We start from the raw sequence: 27,244 nt of genomic DNA, 5'->3' as shown, positions 1-27,244 counted from the left end.
GCCATTTCAGATGAGATTTATTCCATTCAAGAGAGGGAATACTGTAAAGTAAAACCAAAAATAATTCAGTTATTAACAGCTGGCTTGATTCATAATACTTTCCAGCCTGTCACATTAAGTTCATAGGACATTCAGTTTCTTCATATGGTAACCAGGGCTTTGATCTTCTAAGAAGTTAAATGTGAGAAGCGCGTGGTGTTGTACTACATACTCAGTTTATCAAATACAGTTTTCCAAATGCATTTATCACCCTTCTCCAAAAAGATACTGTTATTTTTCTCATCTGCTATCAATTTCATTTCTGACAATTACTTTATTTCTTACATTTTTATTTTTATCAGAGTATTATAGCTGCAGGAATGCATCCCGACACCTACAGATGTCATTCAGTGTGCTGTAGTGCTGAAATTCAAGCACTGTTTGCCTACTGCCAGGGCTGACACCCACTCACTAGGAATATTTATGCAACTATATGACTGAGGCCAGGGCTGTGAACATACCTCACCCTCAAGAACTCTTTGGCCTAACGCTCTCAGCAGCTGCTCTGAGTCATAACAGGCAGCCATCCTGAGAGGTTGCACCACACTTTGAGGCAGACTGGTTTTATGTACATACAAGAAAAGCTGCAGCCTGCCTGCAAGAATTGCAGAATGTCAGGTATTGGAAGGGACCTCAAAAGATCATCTAGTCCTGCCAGAGCAGGAATGCCTAGGTTAGGTGTTAATATTTATTGGTTTTTGTTTTTTTTTTTTCTTTTGAGATCAGTTCAACAAGATATATTTAACATTATATCTAAACAGTTTCCTTTTCAGAAGCTCTCAGTAATATTTAGAATGCATTCAAAACTGTAGAATTCTATACACCTGTAATTTTCAAGGAAATTAAAGAACCAAGCAACAGTTAGCAGAGGTAACACCACTGGAACAAGACTGCAGATGATCATTCTTAGAAATCTTCCTCTTTCTGGGTTAGAAACTATTGTGCTCATCTGTAGATACGATTCAGCAGAGAAACATATGGTCTCCTGAACCATGTGTCATCTACACCTATGCTGAATAAACATTCCTCAAGTCTTTTCATAGAATCAAAGACTACTTTGAATTAGAAGGGACCTTAATGATCAAGTTATTCCAAACCTCCCTGTCATGTGCAGAGTTGCCACCCAGTAGACCAGGCTGTCCCATCCAGCCTGTCCTTGAATGCCACCAGTGATGGAGAATTCACAGCTCCTCTGGGCAACCTGTTACACTGCCTCACAAACCTCTGAATGAAAAATTTCCTCCTGATATCTGATCTACATCTCACTTCTTTTTGTTAGAAACCATTCCCTCTTGTCCTATCTGCCCATGAAAAATGTATGTCTCCTTGCTGATTACAAACTTCCTTCAAGAACTGGAAAGCCACAATGAAGTCTCCCCAGAGCCTTCTCTTCTACACACTAAACAATTCTGGCTCTCTCAACCTTTCTTTGTAGTAGACATGCACCAGCCTTCTGACCATCTTTGTGGCCCTCCTCTGGATCTACTCCAACAACAATGCATCTTTCTTGTACTGGGGGCCCCAGGCCTGGATGCAGTACTCCAGATGGAACCTTGCAGGAGCAGAGTAGAGGGAAACGATCACTTCCCTCTCCCTGCTGGCCACACCTCTTTTGACGCAGCCCAGGACATAGTTGGCCTTCCAGGATGCAAGTGCATGCTGCTGGCTCATGTCCTGCTTTTTACCCACCAGGAACTCAAAATCCCTCTTCACAGGGCTGCCTTCAGTCAGTTTTTCTTGCAGTCTCTACTCATGTTTGGGATTGCCCTGATCCAAGTGCAACACCAGGTGCTTGGCCTTCTTGAACCATGTTCTATTTGAATCATAGAATGGCTTCCCCAGAACTAGGAAGAAAATGTGGCTCTCTCATAAACCCTGTTTCAGGAGAAAGTTGGCTCTATCTGCCTGAAAAGAAGAATGAACCAAAGATGAAAGTGTTATTTCTCAGTTCAGATGGCAGTGATTCCGAGGAGAAGGGGATTCTGTTTACTTATTTTCTGCTCTCACTAAGGTTACTCTGAAATTGAAGCCAACATGTTTTGCATGATTTGTTTTCACTTTTTCTGCCTCCAGAGGACTAATCAAGTGTACAATCTAATACTACATTTTTGTAGGCAAAGAAGAAATGACACAGAGTGACTTCTTCCTTAAATGTTTGTGCTTAGCGTTCTATTAGAGATGGTTTATACCAAATGAGGATGTTTACGAATTGTATAAAAGACCTTTTACATATCTGAGAACACAAATGTGAACCTGACTATGAAGCCATTACAGAGAATGCAGAATAGCTTGATATGTTTGCTAGTCTGTACTGCTGTAGCACTTTCTAATATTTGGGGTTTTGTAAAAGGTGATTTTTCTCATAGCATTTGCTGTATAGAAAGAGATGCATGTAAATAAGAGCAAGTCACTTGTGACTGTAAGGGACATAGTTTATTGATGGGATTCAATATGTCAGGTAGATGGTTGAACTCAGTGATCTTGAAGGCCTTTTCCAACCTAAATGATTCTATTATTATCTGCTAGAAAAAAATGAAGCCTATTTGACATATAGTTACAAAGCAACAGACTTGCACACTATTATACATGTGTTTAGAGTAGCTACTGCATTCACCTAAATTAAAAGCTGATGTTTGGTTTCTGGATATTTTCCTCTTTCTCCTCAACTGGGAACCTGCCATGGAAGCAAGGTATTTGAATACCTGCTTAATACAGGCCTCATTTCCATACAGATATGTCGGTATGGGCAAGTGCAGCTCATCTTTACAGTCACCAAATAACCCTTCTGGCAGTAACAACAGTTGCGTATATAATGATGTAGTGAACACTGATATTACAGGAACATATAATCAGAATGGGGGCTATCAGATCAGTTTCTCAGAAGATATTCTATCCTGTCCTATCCTATCCTGCCCTATCTCGCATCTGAGCCATGTGCTTGCTGTCAGTACTGCTGAGAGTACAGACCGGTAAGATGTAAGAACTTTTGGCACATGGAATGGCAAGTGTCATATAATAATCACATATTTGCCAATATTTTAATGGAGACAACAGTACTATGCATGGATAATATGAGCATACACTGCCAAAATATATAAAAACAAATAAATCTTGCCTCTAGCTTTATTCTGCATACTCTTTTCCTACTGGCAATCTTGATAATGGAAGTGTACAAAGTTGTCATTAATAGCAGTGCATTTCATGAATATAATAACTGTCAGTACATGCTGAGGATATAGATGAGTTATACTGTATATCTCTATCATTGATCATGTACTTGGGAGCTATTAAAATATATTAAAAAGTTTTAAATAATTAATCACATTCCAAAGACAGTGTCAATATAATGAATATAAATATTGTATGTGAAGGAGAAGGAGTTGTTTAAAAAAAAAAATCCTTATTTCTAATCAAAATAACAGAAGAAATATCTTTTATCTTGTCACATTTCCTTTGAATCGAGTCTTATAAATCTGTGCAAATTAACTACACACTGATAAGACTTTGGTGCAACAGGTGTGCAATTAAGGGACAACAAAAGAGGGTTTATTAGACTCAGGATGTCATTTGAAAATTTTAATTGCCTTTGTGAGCCGGGGGAAAGTTCATTCTGAGTGTTTTACTTATCTTCCAGGAACCATAATTATGTCAGAAGAACTGCGAGATGCATTGGATAGTATGTATGATGCCAGAATTCCCAAACTATGGTTTCGGATTTCCTGGGAGTCTACAACTTTAGGATTTTGGTTTACTGAGCTTCTTGAAAGAAACCAGCAATTCAGCACTTGGCTCCTGGATGGCCGACCAAATCAGTTCTGGATGACAGGGTTCTTTAATCCACAGGTAGGTCTGCTGGATTGATACAGCTGCTATGTAATAGATTACACAGTAAAAGAACTTCAAGCTAACTCCATCATGACTATCCTGAGTATAATCTAAATGCATTTTTAGCTTAAATATAACATAAATTAAGTTCAAAATCTAATGATTTTTTTGCTTGACAAAAAATGACACCATGAAATAATGGAATGCCCCATCCCTGCTTAAGGCCAGGTTAGATGGGGCCCTTGGCAGCTGAGCTGGTGGGGGGGCAAGCCCTGCCCATGGCATGGGGTGGGCTTTGAGGTCCCTTTGAACCCAAACCATTCTGTGGTTTGATGATCTTCTGATTGTTTTGATTGCAGGATAGAAATGGCATTTTTTCTCCCATTTCCACATTTTCTGTTTTTATCCTCTCCTCTGCTACACTAATCTGTTTTTCATTCATTGTGTGAAAACCCCTTAAAGGACAAAACAAAATATGGTTGAAAACTTTGACGTAGGGTAAAGGGATCTGGATTTCACTCTCAATCCTTGTAAATCAGTTCCTTGAAATGGAAGGCTTGTTATTTATACCACCCCAGGCTTATGCCGGTCTTGATCCGGAGAGCCATATAAAACATACAGCCTCTACTCTGCACCCCAAAATAAAACACTGATACAGAGTGAAAAAACAAACAAACCAAAAAAAGGGAACAGCTGAGAGCAGAGTTAAAAGAGGTGAAGCACACTTAATTTGGTGATGTGCAGATCCCCTGCACAGATAACCACATTCATTAAAGCTTTTTGTGATTCACAGATGTTTATGGGAACTCTGAATTGTGGAAGTGAGTCATTGAGAGAGCATCCAGCCAACAGGTTGCCGTGGAGCCTTAGCAAAGAGCTATTTTAAAGATGTATTTTAATCTCAGTACTTGTTGGCAATGCAAAAGCTAGCTGAAACAGCTGCCTCGAAGAGGGAAAGCAACAGTGGCAAATATTCTTTAGTGCTACTGCTGGGAAATGCTCATCTATCATCTAGCCTGTCTGTCAGCTGTCTGCCCATACAACTTTAAAGCACAGAAGCGTGCTTATAAAATCCCTGAGTAAAGGGTTCCCAAGCAGAAGTATGAAAGAGAGAAGAAGTGGTTTTAATGAAACAATTATGCTTCTGTACTTGATTTGTTAAGAACACTAAAATATTCCTAAGTAACCATTGCAATGATCAGGTTGGATGCAATCCTGATGGGCTCTGGCTTTTGTTACTACTTTCTTTTGCTCTACAGATGAGGAAGAGCTGACACAGATTTTGTATTGACTGTTTTAGCTGGCTTTGTTTTTGCTGTCTGGGGTTGTGTCAGTCCTGAAATTTGGCCAGCCTGGTTGAGGCATTCTGTATTTCCTTCGGATCCATGTGTCTGGATTCCTCAAAAAAGCTGCCAAGTAATCAGAGTAAAATGTCCCCAGACAAGTCACGATTTAATATAGCATAGTAAGTGAGAAAGCCTCTACAAATTCTAAAATTAAACACTTCATGACATGTAGTTCCAGAAGTCCCTAAATACATACTGTGCAGAGAAATAAAAGTCCAGAAGAAGATCTGTTTACCTGACTTAAACAACCATTGGTGCTGACAATCACAGATTTCATAATCAGATGGTTATTTCTGTAGTCTCTATTTTCTGTAACCCAGCTGTGGGAACATTCTACAGGAAATTTGTCTGAACGAAGACATTTTCTATTTAGCTAAATATTATTTTTGTTAATAATGTTACTGTGCTTAAAACCATTATTTCAGTGTTAAGAAAATTGATTTCCATCTTTTCAAGCAAGCTGAAGTGATGAAGTGCTGGTTCTAATGGTTTAATGGCTTGTTTGTAACAGCTGAGAAACTCAGAAAAAAATCCTTTCATTTGGGAGAGAAAATGCAGCTCCTAAATAATTTGTAATTTGCCTACTTGCATAGATCTCACTGCTCACTTTATAGTCAATGGGTAAATGCCATGGGTAACAGAAGACAATAAAGTAGATTTATAGCACTGGGAGAATGAAACACGCCGGCAATAAGAAAAAAAAAAAAATAGGACCTGACTTTTCTTTCCTTGGATTGGTTATATACTGGGATCAATTCAGTGGTTGCACAGAAGTTAATTTTTATTCATGGTGATACAAATGAGGGCAGGCTGAGGCTTCTGTGTGAAAGAAAAAGTGATTCCCTTTGTGATTCTGCATTGGGCTAAGACAACTGCCAAACAAAGAGTGCCTCCTGGATGTAGTCCTCATCCCACAGCGCTACACATCTTCCACTTCTATCTTCCCATTGCCTTATTGTGCCGGATACTGCTTTATTGCTTCCTTGTTTGCACTGCTCTATCCAGCTGCTGTCACTTGTCCTATATGTGGATTATAAACCCTATGAGGCAGAACTGTCTTTCTGGTTGTAGAGTGCTCAGCGTAATGAACCCCCAGCCTATTTCCGAGAGCCTGAGATGCCAAAGTAATGTGAATACTAATAGGAAGATGAAGCGCAATGGCTCCATTGCTCAGAGCCTGCTTGATTCCATAGTAACCCTGCAATATTTTGCTCTCTGTAGGAAATACAAAATAAGTGACAAACAAGGAACCCCACAAGCAAGGTGAAAGAGATTATGTGATCTTGGAAACAATAGACATTGTTTTTTTTTTACTTCTTGTCACAGCTTCCATGGGTGCCTGATTCTGGAAGGTTCAGAGTTAGTATGCATGGGTTGTTAGAAGGCAAAGGATCCAGTGTTTAGCAGACTTCAGTGAGTAGACCAGGGAGATGTTTGGGAAAAGGCAGGTGAGGGAAAGTAGAAATCATCTTCTGCAGTTCAAAATTTTAGCAACTTCCTGACTCAGAAACAAAACAACAACAAACAAAAAGCTCACCCAACCAAAAACAAAACAAAAAGCAACCCTTCAAAAACCAAAATCAAAACAAGAACAACAAGAAAAAGCAACTAACCAAACAGGACAAAGATACTAGAAATTAAAACAGGTTTCAATACTAGAAATCAAAACTGGGGCTCCTTGTTTCAGCTGCAGGCTTTAACACCATCTGGGATTCACTCTAATGGGAATATAGATGTTTCAAGTCCCACCGCAGAGAACATATAGGTTCAGCCATCTCTGCAAGAAGAGTCTGCTGACTAAATCTTATCCCTGAAGTCAACTTACAGATCTGAGCTTTCTTTTATATCTGTATTTCCACAGAGCCTTTGAACTGATTCCCTTAGAACAGTCACTGTTCTGTCCTGTCCTCTTCCTGCTCTTCTCCCTTTCATATTTGAGTAGATTTGGGTCTGGTGGTCCAGTGAGGCCTTCTGGCAATGAATAATGTGTGTTTTAAACTAACAGTACTTCATGCTTCCCCAAATTAAAATTCCACAAATTAACTACAAGGATTCTGCTTTCATTTAATGGCCATTCTGATAGAAGAACTTGGCCTTTAATCCTGTCTCCCTTAGCAGTGTGCAAGAGTTCTTAACTACTTCAAATGCAATTACAATTATCTTTGCTATCACAAAAGCTCTTTGCAATACTTGTCCTGGGGTTCCTGGAATGACATTAATGAGAAGCCACCAATGTCACTTAACTGAAATATCCAAGTTCATGAATGTCATCTCATAATGGAAAGGGTGCTGGGTTGCTGGGAGGTGCTAAGGCCTGCAGCAAAAGCACCAGGCTCAGCTGTCGGATGCTAGCCCTACACCAAGACCATGATGCTGCTGTTGCTGCATGTAGTTTCTTTTCCTTTCCTTCAGCCTCCACTATGAGTTGATGAATAAAAGCAAACTAAAAATTTTAATCAATTCCTTCATTACTACTGATTTCTTAGAATCACAGAATTGCTCAGGTTGGAAAAGACCTTAAAAATCATCTAGTCCAACTGCAACCTAACCATACTACTCTAACTCTAACAGCCCTCTGCTAAATCATGTCCCTGAACACCACGTCCAAACAGTTTTTAAACACATCCAGGGATGGTGACTCAACCACCTCCCTGGGGAGCCTATTCCAGTGCTTAACAACCCTTTCTGTAAAGAAGTTTTTCCTGATATCCAGCCTGAACTTCCCTTGGCACAACTTAAAGGCCATTTCCCCTCGTCCTGTCACCTGTCACCAGTGAAAAGAGATCAGCCCTGCTCTCACTGTAAGCACCTTACCAGTTGTCCTCCCAGTAAATCCCTCTTGTTCTTTTATAACAGAGAATGAGTTTCTTAAAATCATAGAATGGTTTGGTTTGGAAAAGACCTTTAAGATCACATAGTTCCAATCCCCCTGCTATAAGCAAGACATCTCCCACTAGACCAGGTTGCTCAGAGTCTCATCCAGCCTGGCCTTCAATGCTTTCAAGGAGGGGGCATTCACTGGGCTGGGCAACCTGTTCCAGTGTCTATTGCTGAAATGCTGAGTGTTCATCTTGCTGGTGTCTGTAGCAGTATGCCATGTAAGTGAGTTGAAGCTTTGCACTGAGTAGCAGCTATGTTTTGCCCTGCTGACAAGGGCATTTCAGCAATTGATTACAGGATCCCAGTTTGTACTTCCTTTGTGGTCTGTAAAAGGCATTGGGAATTGTTGACTGAAAAGCATTTTTACAGTGTTCCTACAAGGAAAGGTAATATAGCGCATGAAAACGTGGTATTATTGGTGCCTCAGCAATTACCTGCATTTAAAATCTTACAAATCACATTTATTTGCTAGCTGTGTAAGCCTTTCTCCACTTCGGTGGAGGCCACTTTGGTGACTTCTTTGCCAACACAAGCATAGAAAGTGTATACAAATGCCTGGCACTGGGACAACATAGGAAAGCACTGGAGTTACACCACTGAAATTAGTTTTATACGTAGATGAGATTCTGTGGGTTGAGGTTTATACTGCTTGTGTCACTACTGTATAGGAAAACAGTTGGCAATGGGTGCGTTCAAGCTTCTTCAAAAGCCCGTATCATATTTGATCTCCTCAGGGATTCCTCACTGCCATGAGGCAGGAGACAACACGCTCAAACTTGGCAAAAGGATGGGCACTCGACAACATTGTTTTGCACAACGAGGTGACCAAGATGATGAAAGAAGACGTGGCTGGCCCACCTCCAGCTGACATTGGTGGGGTCTATATATACGGCCTTATCCTCGAAGGGGCTGGTTGGGACCGCAGGAACAGCAAACTGGTCGAGTCAGCACCAAAGGTAAAGACTGATGGATCATCACTAACTGGAGTGTAACATGGTGTGTTCAGAGAAAACCAGAAAGTATTCCGAGTGCTTGCAGCATATGTTTCACAGCAGGTTGTAAGAGGGTAAAATAATAGCAGGACTGGGAAAAGGACTAGGTGTTTACCCACCACAGCAGACCAAAAAGCCTCTGTCAGAGGATGAGTTTGGGAGGTCTGGGCTCCTTGGCTTCAGGCACTGAACTATATCTGAATGAGTGCAACCCATGAATCCTTTGGACTGAGAGTGTGGACCCTGTCACTGTTCTCAGAATCCAGACCCGCTCTGATCGCAGTGTTTAGGTGACTAGAAGTCCCTGGCACTGCTTTTGAATTATTGGCATTAGTTCTGGACTTCTGCTCAAGTTATTCATGTATGAACTTACATTTTGCCGAGGCAACTGAGCACATTTAAAGCCTAGTTAAGGAGCAGTGATTGCATGCTCTGGTCAGTGCACAGGGAAAGCTGCCACTGTGTGTGCTAGCAAAGTTTTGTTCTCCCTTGAAAGTGGAGTCGAGGCCATTGCTCTCCGTAGGTAAAACACTTCTGTACCTTCTGTACACTTCTGTACCTGGCTGAGGGCAGTGTTTTCCAAACCAGATCTTGCCAGTGGCAGTTTCTGGTACTTATTTCCTGCTTTGTGAAAAGACATCCTTCATGTATGGTGTCTGCCATGTGCTCTGGCATCATCAGCAAGAGCTGTTGATTTGAGACCTTTCTCTGCCTCTGCTAATGAGTACTGTGTATTGCTAGAAGACCAGAGGGATCTCTTTGAATATAACGCAGGAGGCACCCTGGGCCTTTGGAGCTCCACTGCCAACAACATAGGTGTAACAGGGAGGCTTAAGGAATGCAGATGGGCCTCTGCAGCTCCAGCTTTGCCATTCAAGGAACAGGAGGTGGGGAAAGAATGGGGAACACCTCCTAGAGATGAAAAGGAGCAATGGGAGCAAAGGGAAAAAAAGCAATGGTCTCACTCCCTCCTAGAACCATGCTGCCATTTTTCATCCTTTGCCATGTTGCAGCTTTGCTGGTTTCTCTTACTTTCTGTTCCTTCCAAGGGTCCTGACGTCTGCTCTCTCTGAGCTGCCAGTAGCTTAAAGACAGATTGGGGTCAGTGTAGTAATGAGCACAGGGGTTGGATTCTTCTGTGTGCTTCTGCTGAGGGGCTGCTGTTTTTGCTGCAGTCCACCAATGAGTCCAATGCCAGCATGCTGGAGTTTGGACACCCTATCCTGCTAATACTGAACCCAGTGTCTCTTTTAACATTTTCAGGTGCTGTTCACAAGTCTTCCTGTAGTCCATGTGTATGCTGTCAGCACAACAGCATTACAGGACCCAAAGAAGCAACAAGGCAATGTGTACTACTCCTGTCCTGTCTACAAAAAGCCTCGGAGGACAGATCTAACATACATTTTCTCTTTGTACCTGAAAACAACACAGAATCCTGATCACTGGACTTTACGGGGTGTGGCACTGCTCTGCAGTTCAAAATGAGGACCAACAAATAGCTCTAAAATAAAAAAAATAGCCACCTAGGAAATAAGCTTGCAGCCAGTAGGAATTCCATTGTTATTTTCAGAGTGGTGTGGGAATTAGCAAGTGAGGTACAGAGATCGTGTTAATCATACATAGATCAGTTTACGCTCTTCACAGTGAATACACCTAAATGTATTTAACCTGGGAATGTGAAAGGGAAACAGGTACAGCAGCTGTTGTGGAGCAGGAATACATTCAGCTAGTTTGCTCATACGGGAAATGCTAGGGAAAACATGCTTATGCTTGTGATAACTGCTCTAACATTTATGGTGGTTCTTTTGTAAATGCTGTCCTTTCTTCCTAGTATAAGTCCTACTCACAGTACATTATGATTCTTTTTAAAATCAACTTTGTAGTTAAAAGCTTATCACGCATAGCATTATTAAAGCAGTAATGATGAGTGACTTAAACTCATAATAAAACTTCATCCTTTTCTGCACATATGTGAATGTATTTGATTTTCGCATTTGTAAACTTGCTGAGTGGTTTTACAGATGGATGCTGCTATTTCCTTGAGTAGTCCATTGTATATTGAAATAGAAGTGAGTTTATCTTTGCACAAGTTACTGCTTTTGCACGTTAGCTCATTACCAAACATATATCCCATTAGAAGGAAGATGCGCACACACCAAATTCTTAGTGAGAAGCAGTTCTGAAACCCTTCTCAGAGTAAACATACCTAAACACTGCTTTGGCCCAACTAATATTTGCTGTATTGGTGTTTGTATAATCGATGAATATAAAGATGTTATAATTATGAAATAAACAAGAGAGTTTGGCAAAGCAGATTATAATAACAAAAAGAGAATAGATAAAACACTTACCTGCATCCTGGGCTCACTGCAAAACTCCAGAGGAGGGATCTCTAGAAGAAACCCTTTCCCAGTGGTAGTCAGCTCTTAAATGGGGTCTAGGAGAGGTGGAGCCAGGCTCCATCCCTTCTGGCAGCACAGGTGAATTGCCTTCACCTGTGCTCCTGTGGCTGATTCATTGCTCACCTCAGGTCAATCAGAGGTTCAGGCTGTGATTCAGCAATTCCCATACAGCTTACTGCCTTGAGTCCTGCGGCCTCAAACCTCTCAACTGCATTTTATGCTGTATTTTGCATTAGTCTACGTTGAGAAAAAGAAAGAAGAAAAAGAAACAATATATATATTTTTAAAAGGTAGAGGATACAGGAGCCATTTCTGGGAGTAGATTCACATGAAAAGATTGGTGTTATGTTGTCTATTGTCACCTCTGCAGTTTATGCTATGATTGAAGGGTGACTGCTGCTTCTCTTAATAGACAGCTATTGGCCAAAAATGTGTTTCACTTTTTTTCACTAGCACAAATTCAAAGCAAAATAAATTGCTGTTGGATGTTCTGAAAGAAACAGTGAGTGCTTCATTACTCACTTTTTTTTCTCCTTGTAAGCACTTGAAATCTTCTTTTCAGCCACTATCTAAGAAGGTAGTTCACCTTTCCCCACACCCAGTTTCACTCTGCTGTTAGCAGCCACAGGATTCTTTCCATGAGGAAGTTCGATATTCACAGTCCTACCCACTATTAAGCAGAAGGGGCCAAGTTTCTTCTTGGAAAACCGAGCAGCTGGAGCAGGATTCCTTTAGAACTTGCTTTACATGGGGTGGAGGTAGGATGGTCTTACCCAGTGACACCACCTGTTCCAAATATCTGCTCCAGGCCTCCTGCAGCACGGCTGTATGTCAGCGTGTCAGCTGACTCCACTGAGAATTCTGCTTATGGGAAAGGTGAAGAACTGGGCCTCCAGATCTTTGCCTTGCAAATCACGAAGAAGGTAAGAGAGACTTCCAATGGGGAATGCCTATGCTGTGGTATAGAAAATGAGGATTTAATCTGTAGAGTTCTCCCCGCTTCCTATCTCTTTGAGGGGTTATGGTGTCAATTTTAACCTCTTGGTGCATGCAAAACTCATGCACAAATAAAGCTTAAAATGAAGAGCATGTGTTGAGTTACTTTGCACACCTGAAGTACCTACTACTTGTTATGAAAACAGTAAATCCTTTGAACAACTGAAATTAGAACTGCTCATTAAAAATATGTATGCAGTTGAGCTTATGTGTTGTGCTTCATGGAAACTGCATCACTTCCTTTCTTTGTCAAGTTGATTAAAAAATTAAACTCTGTGTAAAGAAAATCTATAGGTGCATGGTTCTAGCACATGGTGTCCTGAAGCAGAATAATAAAAAAAAAAAGATACAACACAAAATGATAGCTTCTTTGATCCTTTCATTTCAGCAACTAATGCCTATTTTGTCAATTCAGGAAGGCCTCAAATCTCACAGAGCAGAAGGCAGGTGATACCCCTGGGGAACCAGACTGATGGTACAGGGTTCCACTACAGGCAGGGACAGTTCTGTACCCAACAGGAAGAAGACCACGGCCACCTGCTTCCAGAAAATTCTGTAAAGTAGTTGAAAAACAAAACCTTCAATGTATCCCATCATTAAAATGTCTCTTTCCCTTTACCATGCAGTGAAGATGCACCACTGACAGTTGAAAGAGGTATCTTCCTCTGCCTGTTTCCCTCCCTCATCCCATTCTGTCCCTCCATGCAGTGGCATTACTCCTTTCAATCTGACAGCTCAATTTGCTTTGAGATGCCATTAACTTGGCATAACATTGACCCTTCCCAATCAGCATTTCTTAGTTATTATTGCTAAAGCTCTTTCACTTAAAATGTGATGTCCACCGGACTAAATGAAAGAAATGGAAGGCAGAAGAGTTGAAATCAAACTAATTATATTTAAATTCTAGATTAACAACAGGGAGTCCTCAAACAATGTATATAGATAATCAAGTTACGCTCTGCTGTTAAAATGAATCTGAGATATTAAACACATTGATACAGCTTTTGGCACTATCGTACAGGTTTCGCACAGACAATAACGCCTGACGTTGCTGTAGGTAAGCGCTTTGAAGGCAATGCCGTTTCAGAATGAAGAGAGCAATGCAGTCCAGCAACTCATGTCCGCATAGTGGCCATGTTTACAAACATATCTGGTTTCAGGACACTGAGGGTTGCAAATAAACAGCATTCCATACTCCAAAGGGTGTCCATCTCGTAATCCCTGAGGCTGTGGCTGTCCATAGTGATGGTGGTGGGACACAAAAAGCTGGGTTATGGCCCTTTACTTCAGCAGCTTTGTAGAATAGATTTTAATTGCAGTAAAGCTCAGAAAAACCACACAGTCATGGAAAACAAAACAATTCTCTTGTCTGGTCAGCTACATTCATAAACCCTATTATCCTCTGGATAGAGTAAAAATTCTTAAAAAGATCTTGAGGGAACAAACACAAACTCCAGTTTTTATCTCTGTTTATCCAGAACCCACACATTGATTTTATTCCTCTTTTACTTTTTCATGCCCTTGCATTTCTTACTAGCATGTCTTTCCATAGCATGAGTATAACTCATTCTCTTTTCCTCCCGGTATGTCATATTTAACATCCTCTGCTTTATTACTCTTACTCTATAAGTGCAGGAAATACCTTGCTTAAGCCTATCAATCCTTCCTCTTCCAGAACTCTAGAAATAACCTCTAAACACTTCAGAATCTTCTCTTTTCCACTGAGAAGAAATGCAAAAAACCTATTATTCCTCCTATGTTTTCTCCCACCCCGAATAAGGCAGGAATTTCCTCCTGCTGCTGCAATGAAGGCTCTAAAATGAAAAGATTTGTACTGCTGAATGGACATTTTTCATAGAGCTCTTCCTTCTGCTAATATGATGTAATAACGTCATTATCATTTTCTGAGTCAAAGAATTTGTATGAGATTATGGAAGATATTTTTATAATGTTGTACACAAAACTGAAGAGAGTAATTAGGCTGTTTAAATGAACGCTAATTCAGTCTTGGAAACAGAGCAGATTTCCATCTCCCTTTGCCACATTGCATGGGTTCCGTATGGGCTAATGCTGGCTGCTGGCACTCTCTGGGGGCAGTCCCTATGTTCAGCTGGTGTGGCTTCGCTCCTGTCAGGACAACAACACTACAGATACCCACGTAGGTGATAGAACAACATCAATACACGTTTCATGATAGAACAAAAATTCACACATTTTTCTAAAACTGAGGGCATACAGCCTGTATTCTCTAGTGTGCCTGAGGACAGTATGGGGTGTTTGTTCATCAATTCCTTACAATGATTGCTTCAAGTCTAGCAAGGGGACATCATCACCTCCACCCCCTCCTTCTTTTCCTTCCTGCTTAAGCACCACTTCTGGGATCGTCATCACTCCTCTTTCAGCTGTCTGGGCAGCACCTCTTGGTGTGCTGTTCTTGTCTTTCTTTACCTTCGTGATCACTTCTGTGTAGGAGATCTCCTCAGTGAAGGGCTCAGCGGCTGTGAGCTCGGTGGCTATGTGTACACCAGCCTCCTGACTCCCCTCCTGGCCCTCAGCTACCGTTCGCTCTTTGTTTTTTTTGTGGATCTTGAAAGTCTCCTTTGTCGGGGCTGCCTGTGAGATGGTTTTCTTGATCCTTATCCCAGATTGTTTCAGTCTCTCTCCTGACTGTCTGATCCTCTCCCTCCTTTCAGGGGTCACGATTCTAGTTCGAAGCCTGTTTACCTTCTTGCCAAAATTTTGCCTCGTCTTTTGGATATTTTCTCTTGAAAACGCCTTTTTGATATCATCTATGCGCCTCATGCCTGATTTCTTGAACTGAGCTGCTTTGCTCTCTTCAATATAGTATTCTTCATCAGAAGACAGATCATCAGGTGGGAGGAAATCATCCTCGAAAGTTTCACCAGCTGTATGCTCTTTGATAACAGAGAGAGATGAAGGGCACTCGGTTTCCTCCTGTGAACGAAAGCACAGAGTCATCTTCCAGCAAGTCTGTTTTAAAAGGGTTGAGAGTGAAGCATTCTGTTGTTGGCTTGCAGTAAATTACTGCTAACCAAATTGCAACCTTGTAACAAAATAAGGTAGGGTCATACTATCTCATGTAATCTTACAAGATACAAATGGCAGAAGCCTTTGGCAAATTCTATAAAAACATTGTACCTAATCAAAATTTTCTTTTCAGAGTGGCTCTATCTAAAAATAATGAATGCATGGCTTCACATTTACTACTCCCTAATGGTTTTAGAGCAGATGTGTCCAGTTCAGAGAATCATAGAATTGTTCAGGATGGAAAGGACCAGTAAGATCATGTAGTCCAACCATCAATGCATCCGCACCGGGCCCATTGATTTCGTCCCTCAGTGCCACATCCATACAGTTCTTGAATACCTCCAGGGACAGTGATATCACCACCTTTCTGGGCAGCCTGTGCTACTGCCTCACCACTCTTCATGACAATCATCCCTAATATCCAACCTGAACCTCCCCTGGCACAACTTGAGGCTGCTCCCTTTTGTCCTGTTGCTGTTACCTGGGAGAAGAAGCTGACTTCACTTTCCTACCTCCTCCTTTCAAGTCATTGTACAGAGCAATAAGGTCATTCCTGAGCCTTCTCTTCTCCAGACTGAACAATTCCAACTCCCTCAGCTGCTCCTTATAAGCCTTGTGCTCCAGAAGATTCACAGTTTCATTGTCCTTCTTTATGGTTTTTGAAGCTGATACGCCTCTCTTATTTCTCACCAATAAAAGTAAATATCAAATAGACAAAATAGGTACTTGTGCTTGTGCCAGATCTACCCTCCTGAAGAGAGGGCTGCAGCCCTTTATCACCATGAAGATAATTGCACATTCTTGACAAATTAGAACTCAGTGAACATTTCTGATGCTGACCAGAAAGGAAAGGACCCTAACATATTAATTTATGTGTGCTAGCTACACAAGAGGTCAAAGTCAGTAAGGAAACTAAACATTATTCAGTAAACCCAGTTCCACCCAATTCTCTCAAGACATGCACTATGAACTTGTCTTGCTCCATTTGGGAACACATACAAGAGTAATTTACAGCAAGCACCTCTCGTTTCCATGGTTGGCTCGGTAAGTAATATGATATGCTGCCTGCTTGGAAGTGATGAACTTCTCATGATACCTTAGCCCTAGGAACTGATGTAGCCCCTCCAGAGGAAGACTGATAAAAGCTTAAAGCTCAAAGATATGCATAGAAATTTCCAAAAGCTGTAATCAAACAATTTACCAAAAATTGCTAAAGAATTAAAGATGTGGAAAAAAATAACTTGTGAAAATGAAACGATCCAATAATCCAGTTTATCTGAACAGGAGAATCTCTCAAGAGAACAGACCCACTTGGCCCCTGATATGAAGCCTTCTGTCTGTACAGACTTCAGAGATGTGTGGCTCAGTGTCAATGTCACTTCTGCCTACAGCTGCTGAGGGATACAAAGTGGAAAGCCTGCAACTTGCTGGAGGTTCATGAGGCAGACATGGCTGATCCTTCCCTACCAGCTCTGTCCATGTTTTCGCACATCCTCTGTTCCCAGGAGGTGCAGCCCTTCAGGTGCAGATGTACAACACTACCTAAAGCTTCTTCAAGCTGTTTCCCATTTGCAGTAACCATTTCAGCTGCTTTCTGAGGCCTGCCAGTGTCAGCTCTATCCTTGCTACTGTAATCTCAATTCAGAAAGTAGGGGAGAGATCAGGAACTGTGAGTCACAAGGAATGGTCACTTTTGCTGTATACTTTACTGAAAACTTTTCACCCCAAAACGGTAGTTGTCATTTTTCACAGTGACTTGTTACTAGAAAGTCATGTTTAATGTTATTGTACAGGCTAATAGCACTATGTAAAATAAAATACATTAAACTCTTTTGCAAATAGCTTTGGCTTCATTAAAAACCCTCCAGTAAAATAGTTGTTAATGCTTACAAAAATTAGGAACAAATTGTGTTGCATTGATTACAGTGGAATGTTATTCAACTCATCTGTCAAAATCAGCAGGAACAAAACTACAATACTTTGCTAATAATCATCTGCATTAGCATGTGCAAATTAACATTAATTACATAAAGACTTCTATATATAAACATAATCCCTTCTTTTCTGAAAATGAACTAAAACACAGCTGGAGAACAGTTCCTCAAAGTTTCTAAATTACAGCTCACTCTTTCAGCTGAAATGGTAACAAAAATATTTCCATAATGACTGTTTGGAAATTTCAATACGTACAGAAATAAATACAATATGGTAGATGCAGAATGCTGTACTTATGAAGGACACTTGTTAAAAAAAAAAAGAGGACAGAGAGATGGTATTTTGTCTGCAGTAGTTGGACTGTGTCCTCCTCCAGAAGAAGAGTGAATGTGTCTGTACTTTTGGACAGCTGTTTCCCAGAGCTCTGCAGCACTCAGCCTTACAGTCTGCTAGCTGAGGAAGAGTGCTTTAACTTTTACAGGTGTGTGTTGGAATTAAGACTTCTGAACAGTAACATCTGAGCTAAGACCCTATAGACTGGACACAGCAGCTAGAGTGGCTAAGTAGCATTTCTCATATCCTGTGGATGCTGACAGCGAGCTTTGCCAAGGCTTTGATGTTCCCTTTTCCTTTGGTTTCTGCACACATCTTGCAGAATCCAATGTAGGAAGACTGTAAATTAGGTTGAGGTTGCATCTCTTCTCCAGATTTCTGGATAGAAGATGTTAGCAAAATGGAAAGTATTAGTGAAACGGCATTATATCTTAATGAGGTTTTGTAATAGAAATACAGTGACTTAGTAGCTATGGGAGAGCTTTCTCCTTGACTCTCTCCTACCCTATCCCTCAAGCACTAGGCATACTCTATACCCCTTATCAGTGGGGTAAGGAGAAGCCATGAGCTTTAATTCACAACAGAAGGTTTTTGAAAGGCCTTAGTACAAGTCCTTCTGACAGGGCTTTTGCTGTTCATGCTTTTCCACCAAAAAAATAAGGGGATATAAGGGCATTAAAATGGATGCGACCAGTTCAGCTTTACTCTCCTTCTCCTTTCTTGTTTGTTACACTTATCCTGGGTTTCAAACAGATATTTCAAAGCCCAAATGGAGTTTCTAGAGAGGGTAAAAAGGAAAAAATGAGCATTGTCTTATATGCTACAAACTTCATAAAATAGTTTTACACACTCTTTTTAAAAAGCCTCAAAGTAGAATTCTAACAATTATAAAGAGAACCATTATCAACACTCAACAGTTACTCAGTTTCAATTACAACTTTATCAGATTTTTTTTTAAATACAAGAAATAATTGCAGAGAAGAATAGAATGACCAAGTAAAGAATTATGATAGTACCTTCAATTAAACAAACAAATGAAACAATCACACACACACACACACACAAAAAACATAAAACGTGCAAACATGTATGTATGTGTATATACAAAAATCAACATTCAAAATCCTAGAAAACCTATAGAACTCCTAAAGAGCTCCTAACAAACACATTTACACCAAAAGTAGAGAGGAGAGACAGCGGAAACCTCATAAATCGCTGTCATTGTTGCACAATGGAAAGGTGATGGAAAGAGAACTCAGCCTTGGGATGTGTGGCAGGCAGTGTGCCACTTATGGTATGGCTCCTGCACAGCTGGGACTGATGGTCACCTGGCAATAAGGAGTCGGTGCACAGAGCAGCAAAATGGTGAGAGGCCAGCCCCTGCCTGGTCTGGAGATGCTGTGGTATCTATGACAACCTGAGATACAAATGACTGGCAGCTGATAAGCAGGAAACTGTATCAAGAAAACATATTAAAAAAATCCTGGAAATTTGCATGTTAAATGAATGAGTTGTTATTCAAACCAGTAGCCAAGGTAAATTGCTAAAACATCTCCTTGTAACCGCTCTCTAAATCAATAAGAAACTGCTGATGAATAACCAATGACAAATCAATCTGTACTTTTACTCCTATTCTAACAGTTAAGAGTGAAGCTTTGTATATCTCGAGTGATCCCTTCATTTTTCCTGCAAATATGTCATTTCAAAATCTCTGCTATCAAGGCAAAAAGCTGCTCAAAGGAGGGAGAAATAGGATTATCTTAAAAGGGCATCAAAGGGATTTTATCAAGTAAAGTAGGAAGGGAATAAGCACTTCAGCACGTAGGACTTTATGGCCAAGTGCTGTTGCTTGTATTTAGAATTACTTTTACATAATGAAAAAGCAGCCTGATCAGAACAGACAATCCCTCTCATTTCCTCTTCTGTGAAGCCTGATATGCATCCCTTTTCTTTAAATTCTGTCAGAAATTCATTAATTTTGCCAGGACAGTAAAGAAACCCAGCTCATTCTCTCATTATCTGAGTGCAGCAAGCTCCAGGCTACGTGTTGCTGCCCAGTTGTACCCCAGCACGTGGAGAAGCTCTTGGCTCCATGCCACCACACGCTGCATAAATGGACTACTTGCAGCTCCTGAGGAAAATCAAACCTTCACGCTCACTTTGCTCTTATTTTATGGCCTAGAGAAAACTTCTGCAGGACAGTCAGCAGGTTTGCAATTTATCTGTACATACCAAATATTTGTGAGTGGAGGAGAAGGAGTGTTCACAAGAGGTGATGAGACAAACAAAATATGTTTTGTAATGTTTTCATTCATTGTTCCCTCACAACATGACTGCTCTTGCAAGTTACTGCAGAGGGGCAGTGCTGTCAAGTACAGAAACCCAACCATTCATCACTAGTTGCTGAACTTGTCTGCCCAAGCAACCATGTCTCCCCACAAATTAGCCTCTGGACTCCCTTTCAACTCAGTGGAGGGAAGAGGTACTTATCAAACAGAAACTGCATGGAGAAGCTGATATCTGCAGTAGGTCAGACAAATCAGCTTCCATGAATTTCTTTCTATTCTCTCAAAAGGAGTCTGCAAGCAAACATCTGTGTTCCTGATGTCCAACACCTGCTGCAGAAAGAATGCCATTCCAAATTTTGAAATTCCTGTTCATGGTTTCAGATATTCCTCACTTCTAGGTCTGCGCTGTCTTAGTCAGTGTTATTCCTGTACTAAAGGAATAATTGCAAGACCCAGCTCTTTTCAGCAGTGTTGAGAATTTCAGTCCTAACTGCTGTTATCGGGGTCAAGTCCATTTATTCTTAGAATTCTTCAGGAACAAGGCAGATTACTGAAATATATGTATTCTCAGTGGTCAGATACAGCCTTATGTCCATACATCTTTCTGGGAAGCCTCTAAGACCATGGGGAAGAGGCAAGCAGACTCATAACGCAGCTGCATTCTCCCACTGGTTTGCTGGCCAAACCCAGATAAAGACCTGAACCACAGCATCCAGTGTGAATGTAAATTTGGATCTGCTGTTTCCATCGCTCAACTTTAATAGGTGGAGAAAAATCAGTGGCAGCCCTTAGGAGAATGACTGCCCATCTCTTGTTAGGCACCTCCCAAAGGAATGGGTCGAAAGGCCCTGTTTACATCATGTCAGGGGGTATGGAGATAAGTATGCTGTGAGCACATGGTCCTGTGAAACAAGTAACCTTTCCCATTTTAAGAACATAAAAATGGCCCAGCAGCTGCTTTGTCTTTCTTTCTTTTTTTCCCCTGTTCTCTTTCTTTGAGAACACATCCCTAGAACTATAGTTTTCCTTCAGCTGGTTGAGCATGGTTGATTTTTCCCCCTCAAAATCACAGGTGATTTATGATCTTCCCCCAGTGTTTCAGCACTGCCTCTGCTCTGCCAGCCTGGCTGTTCACTGCATTGCACAGGGTGGCCCAGACCTCTGACCTGAAAGGCTGAATCCCACACTGGAAACAAAGGATCCTTGCTACACTCTTTGACACAACTGCTGTTTTTTTTTTTTTTATTCTCTGTAATTTCAGCCAAGGCAATTACCTGTTTCAGCTGTAAAAATATTTATATATACACCACAAGACTTGAATAAAGGCCCTGCGTGTTGAGACTTTGATGTTTGAGGTCTGTGCTTAGCAAGCACAATTAGTCAACCCATGCTATCTCTTGTTCATTAAGTTTTCATGCTCCATTTTGATAGGAAGAGGTTATGGACAGAGTTCATCCCCTCTCCCTGTGGAGTCAAGTAGAAGACCAGGCTCTTATGTCTCCAGCACTAAGAGTCCATCCCTGGTTTCTACTCGTTCAATTTACAGCCACTTCACATCTTTTTGCCAGCGTTCTTTACTGTACTTCTAATCTCTGTCCCAGCACATGCATAGAATCATAGAATGATTCTGATTGGAAAGAACCACTAAGATTATCAAGTCTAACCACCAGTCCATCCTCACCATGCTCAATGACCACGTCCCTCAGTGCCACATCCACACAGTTCACGAACATCCTCACCTCTCTGGGCAGCCCATTTCAGTGCCTCACCTCTCTTTTGCAGAAAATTTTTTTCCTAATATCCAACCTGAACCTCCCCTGATGCAACTTGAGGCCATTGCCTCTCATCCTGTAGAAAAGGCTGACTCCCACCTTACCACAACCTCCTTTCAGGTCATTGTAGAGAGTGCTAAGGTTTCCCCTGAGCCTCCTCTTCTTCAGATGAAACAATCCCAGTTCCCTCAACTGGATGAATGGCAACCATTCTCAATCATCTTTTGAGAAATAAATATATCCTTTTATGTCCTTCTCAAATCATGGGGCCTACAAAGACAAACTATCAGCGTGGGCTTCTGCTAAGTAGTGGAGCTGACTGTGCACACTTCAATTACCACTGCTCTAGCTCCAAAGATAATTCGCTTTCTTTTCTATACTTTTTTCTCTGGACTGACAGGCCATCACTTTGAGCGTATTTTATTAGCAACTGCATCACATTCTGTGCCAAGACCATTTACAAAAGTAGCATACAGTTGACAATGATGTCTGAAAAGCAAACTCTCTTAGAAACCTTTTATAAACCACGCGTCCCACAAAACAGTCCACTGCTATTTGTTCTTTTTCCAGATTGTCTGCTAAGAGCTGAGACATCAGATACAAAAACAGGAAAAAGAATAAGCTCTGCCATGTTTCTGTAACACATAAAAAGAATCACAAATGGGTTACCTAGAACAGTCTGTTCTTGGTGAGCTATTTAGCCTTATGGCGCTAAAGGTTTTGTTCTGCAGACAGCTGCCTAGAGCCTCTCCTAAGCTTGCCCTTCTCATGCCCAAATGACATCAGATGAATGGCAGTTGTTTCTTTTGTCTTTTTTAAATAGAAGCATTATATTCTCTACCTTTTAAGTCACGCTGACCCTCAGGTTTTTCTCAGCATAGGCATAATTGAAACTGTGTGCTGACAGGGGGTGTTTTTATGCACCAGGTCCATCAGAGCCCATGTTTGCAGCCTCACCCCTTGAGCCTATTACACCCCTACTGCATATGGAAGTGCTTCCTCTTCAGATTTTCAGATTATTGTCCCCATTTCAAGTTTACCATTTTTAATGTCCAGATAATCATGCAGCAAAAGGACAGAGGCCAGGAAAACCTCTTCTATTTTAATCTGTTTATGTATAATATGAGTGTTCCACACAAGGCTTCATCTGCTGGCCTCCCACCAAACCTGCAGTGGGGCAGTCCCCTCAGGGGATGCTGAAGACCAGCAGCTGTAACGTGGGCTTCCTGGAAGCTGCACATTCACATTCAGAGAGGAACTTGCAGAACATGAAAGAATGTAAATGAAGCAAGTTCTTTCAGGATTAAAATTATTCAGAAATTAGCTATTTCTGAATAATTTAGTCAGAATGAATCAAATTGTGAGGTGCTCTTTGACTGAAGAGAAATGACAGCTCTCACAGCTGGTTATTCAGAATAACACGAACAGAGGTGAACAGAGACCTGTACAACCTATAATGTACTCTGCGTATCTCGTTATACTCTGAGGACAGCTGGCACGCTGGAGTCAAAGACATCTCTAGAAAGTCTGACGTAACCAGGCAGTTTTAATGGTGCCATCAACCTGGACAGGAAAGCTGCCTGCCAATAAATCTTTTCCTCAACTGCATGGCCTTTTAAAAACGAATGCTCACTTTCCCCTAATCATTATCCTCACGGATGATCATTTCGTCTCTTTTTAATGTGAGGATATTTGCCAAATCTTTTCATCATGGCCGAGGTCTCTTGGGAATCTCCTCCAGCCAACGATCCTTTTCAACCTGCCTGCTCCTTCCATCAATGATGTGATCAAAGCCATCCACTTGAAAGAAAATCTTTAGGATTTAATTGGTGTTTCCTTTTTCCTCATAGGCCAATGTTCTGGCAGAAGTTAAAACTAAAACCCACAGGAGCATTCCACTGTGGCTACACATGGGTCACTGGCTCCACCACAGTGTCCCAAATGGCTCATAAAAAAAAAATGTCACTACAGAAGAGCTGTCACTCACAACCTCCAAGTAAACAACTTGGTTCCATCTATTTGTAAAATACAGTGAAGGGAGTGGGTGCCCCACACTGACTCACCAGCTATTAGCAGACTTCCCCTCATGGTAGCCAAGCTTCCGTCATTCAGGTCTTGGCAGTGCAACAGTGCGCTTACACCAGTGTAAATCAACAGTGTGAAAATGACTATGCTTGTGTGAAAGAGTCTTTCAGAAGTGCATTGGGCATTAAAACTCCATCACGCTCTTGAATACCTTGCTTTTGTGGAGCAAAACAGTTCTCCTCCTCCAGGAAAGTGTTAAATGTGAGACTGCAAAGGCAGCAGCATATAGTGCTCCTCTGCTGTGCATGAGGGGAAAGGTTTCTTCAATTCACCATATGAAAGTGATGGAAGTTACAGAGGAATTAATTCATGTGCTCAACCAGTCCTTAACTACCGCAGAAATAGAAAACTAGAAAGAGAGAAATCCTAAATTCTGTTTGCATTCCTGAAAAGTTCCAATTGAGGGTTAAACGTATGGAACATGGTGCAGGTTGTTCTTGTCCAGCAAAATGAGCAAAGATTCCAGAGACTCCACTGAAGGTGATTATCACAGAAAGTACACATGGTGAGAGCTGCCTTTGATGTGAAAGGTCTAAAAATAGCAACAGTTGTTCTTTACAGCTATGTGTAGATCTATTTCCATAACATTTTACTAAAAGAATAAGTGACAACTCAGGTCTTTCAGAGGTAAAAATTGCATTATGTCATGAATACTGTTTTAAGAACAAACATTTTCAAAGCATCGACTTTACTGCAATAATTATGCAATAATATATAAAGGGCTATCGATGAAATGGCACTATGCCATTAATCAGGAAAGTCAAAGATATTTATTATCTTTAGATGAGAAAAGATATGCAAGGAAAAAGCAGAATTGCCTGTTTGCTATTCCATCATGATAGTGCAGCTTGCAATAATTGTAATAATTGGCTGAATTCTGCCCACACTTTCTCCTGTGCAGCCGCAGTAAGTAATTCAGTCAAAAAAGCTGGGAGGCACAATTTGGCTGCATATGTTACTAACATTACATTAAAGAAGCAACATTCCCTACCTTCAGCTTTTACATTTAAAAAAAAAAAGCTATTTCTTTCCCAGAACTGGAAAATAAAATAGTTAAGAAAGCTGGATTATGCATAAGAATTTGTCAGCTAAATATTCTGGTGAATATACTCACTGAAACAAGTGGACCCATTAGTGCAAATAATGTTATTTATGAACAAATAGTTAGAAAATCAGGGTTCAAGACAAGGCAACGGGAGCACATCATGTTATTCACAAGGGCTGACATTCTCAAGACTGCCTAATGATGAATACGACTTGTTCTGAAAGAAGCTTTGGGGATTCACTGGTATGAAGGAGAAACTATGCTTCTGGCAAAAGATAAAACACTCACACTTTCTGTAGAGGAACTGGGAAGTTTCAGCAAATGAAGGATCAGGCCATTAAACAAATGAGTTTCACAGCACTTGCTTGTCTGTGACAGATCCCATGAACTGCCTGCACTAAGGGCTCTGTGTACGGGTGTCAGCAAAAGCCTGCCATTTCATGAAACTCCTCCTCAAATACTACCATTTGAAAGAACAAAGAACATCCTGGAATGAGGAATGATGAAAGAGTGTATAATTCACTCACCAAACATGATTGGAAGAACTGTGCTGTAGGAAACCATTGCCAAGGATAGCAATGCAAGGAACTATTTGCTGCAAGGAAGACATTGTGGTTCTGAGTTTATACACACAGTGCTGCAGACTGAGACAATGAAGAAAGTCCCCAAGCAAAAGCTTGGGTAACACTGCAAGTTAAATACACCATATGTTTTAAAGTTAATGTTAAAAGAAAGACACTCTAACAGAGAGCTTACAAACATTTGTTTGTTATTTGGTCTTCTACCTAATACGGTGAAAAAAATATGAGAGATGAATGTCAGGCATGGTTTGTATGACAAGATTTACAGGACCTGCCTCATATTACCTTTCAGAGAGGCAACAAATAGTCCTTGCTGATCTGCAGTTAATCTTACACTACTGGCTCTGAAACCCACCAACACTAATAATAGACTGCACGCACTGCCTCCCATGGGCTCTGCTGAAAGGCATGGAGAAGTGAAGCTCAGTGCTGAAGAAAGCATAAAACCACACTCCTGCTGGACAGGCTGCACCTTTTGGTTCACCATGTGATGCCTACCCACAGCTACCAAGGAGATGGCACAAAGACAGCACAGCAATGGTTATGACAGACAGGTTATGATTACCTGATAGATCACAACCCGGAATTTGTTTTTCCTCAGCATCTCCTCTTGCTTTGTCTGCACCTTCCGTACGTTGGCGCTCTGCCTTTCCACCCGCGCACGTACTTCCTTCATGGTGGAGCTGACCTTGTGGGTTTTCTCCAGCAGCTTGTTTACCGTGTAGCCAGTATTGCCGTGAGCTTGGGCAAGCTTTAAGATATCGATCTGTATGGTCTTGATGGCATTTTCCATCTCCCTGTGCCTCTCTTCTATTCTCTTCTGGCTCGCCTGCACGCTGTCCACGATGTTGGCCACTTTGTCCAGGACCGTCACGATGGTGTATGCCGCGTCCTGCTCTTCCTCGTCCTCAGTGACGCTCGACAGGCGGTTTTGGTGGAGTCTGTCAGCCTCCAGAGTGATCTCCCGGCGCTCCATTTTGCCTCTCTTTGGCAGGAGACTTTTGTCTGAATGCCCTGCAACCACTACTGCAGGCAACCGGTGTGACAGGCGGCCTCGGCCATGCTGAAGGGTGGGAGTGGAACGCCGCTCCCGGAGGTGGGTCAGATGCTTCTGCACACCAAATGTCCACACACGATGGCTCAGATGCTTTCAGCAACATGAAACCTCTAAAATTAGGAAGCAATGTCTGGAAAGGAGCACACATTTAAAGGGTCACGCTTCTGTGCTGATGAAGTTATTAGCGTTAATCCAGGGAAGTTAAGTAACTTACCAACTAAGCAGGCGAGCAAACTCGCATATTTTAAATGATCTACTGGTGTTTTTGTGTTCCTGAAGTGCTTGCACTGATGGAATTCAAACAGCACTCAGGAAAATGAGCACTGGCTGTTTTTGGAGCAAAACAAACTTCAGCTCTTCAGCTGGCTGCAATTGCCACGTGAGGTAACAAATAAACACACTAAACCAGAGGCAATATCGTGAAAACGCTGTATTGTGACATGCTTTTCCAGTTCAAAATGTTGAAAGCTTTTTTTTTTTTTAATTGAACAAATTATTAAATCCTACATGCAAAATTCTGAAAGCCTAAACTACATGTTAAAACAGCTGAACACGTCCTATTCACACTTTATCTCTGGATCTCTCGAACAACAACTAACAGTCTATTAATATAACTATGA

At 41.2% G+C, this 27,244-nt stretch overlaps 2 protein-coding genes across 2 annotated transcripts in view; one reads left to right on the top strand and one right to left on the bottom strand.

Annotated features, from left to right (window-relative positions):
- Nucleotides 1–13,249, top strand: part of LOC104910200 (dynein heavy chain 8, axonemal-like) — a 42,057-nt gene extending 28,808 nt beyond the window's left edge. Inside the window, exons 8-10 of the mRNA XM_010708633.3 lie at nucleotides 3,674–3,882; nucleotides 8,825–9,046; nucleotides 10,346–13,249. Of these exons, the coding sequence (XP_010706935.1) occupies nucleotides 3,674–3,882; nucleotides 8,825–9,046; nucleotides 10,346–10,567 (653 nt within the window). The 3' untranslated portion in view covers nucleotides 10,568–13,249. The remainder of the gene's footprint in view (nucleotides 1–3,673; nucleotides 3,883–8,824; nucleotides 9,047–10,345) is intronic.
- Nucleotides 13,250–13,355: 106 nt separating this feature from the next.
- On the bottom strand, nucleotides 13,356–27,181 carry CAVIN4 (caveolae associated protein 4). Its single transcript, XM_003204890.4, has 2 exons — nucleotides 26,133–27,181; nucleotides 13,356–15,435 (listed from the first exon to the last, which is right to left on the bottom strand). Exons 1-2 carry the CDS (start codon nucleotides 26,541–26,543, stop codon nucleotides 14,773–14,775), a joined length of 1,074 nt encoding a protein of 357 aa, XP_003204938.1. The 5' UTR covers nucleotides 26,544–27,181; the 3' UTR covers nucleotides 13,356–14,772.
- Between the last annotated feature and the right edge of the window lie 63 nt (nucleotides 27,182–27,244).

The sequence above is a fragment of the Meleagris gallopavo genome, chromosome 3, assembly GCF_000146605.3.
Source record: "Meleagris gallopavo isolate NT-WF06-2002-E0010 breed Aviagen turkey brand Nicholas breeding stock chromosome 3, Turkey_5.1, whole genome shotgun sequence".
NCBI lineage: Eukaryota > Metazoa > Chordata > Aves > Galliformes > Phasianidae > Meleagris > Meleagris gallopavo.
Note: the sequence above shows the minus strand (reverse complement) of the source record. Positions and strands in the feature narration are given on the sequence as shown.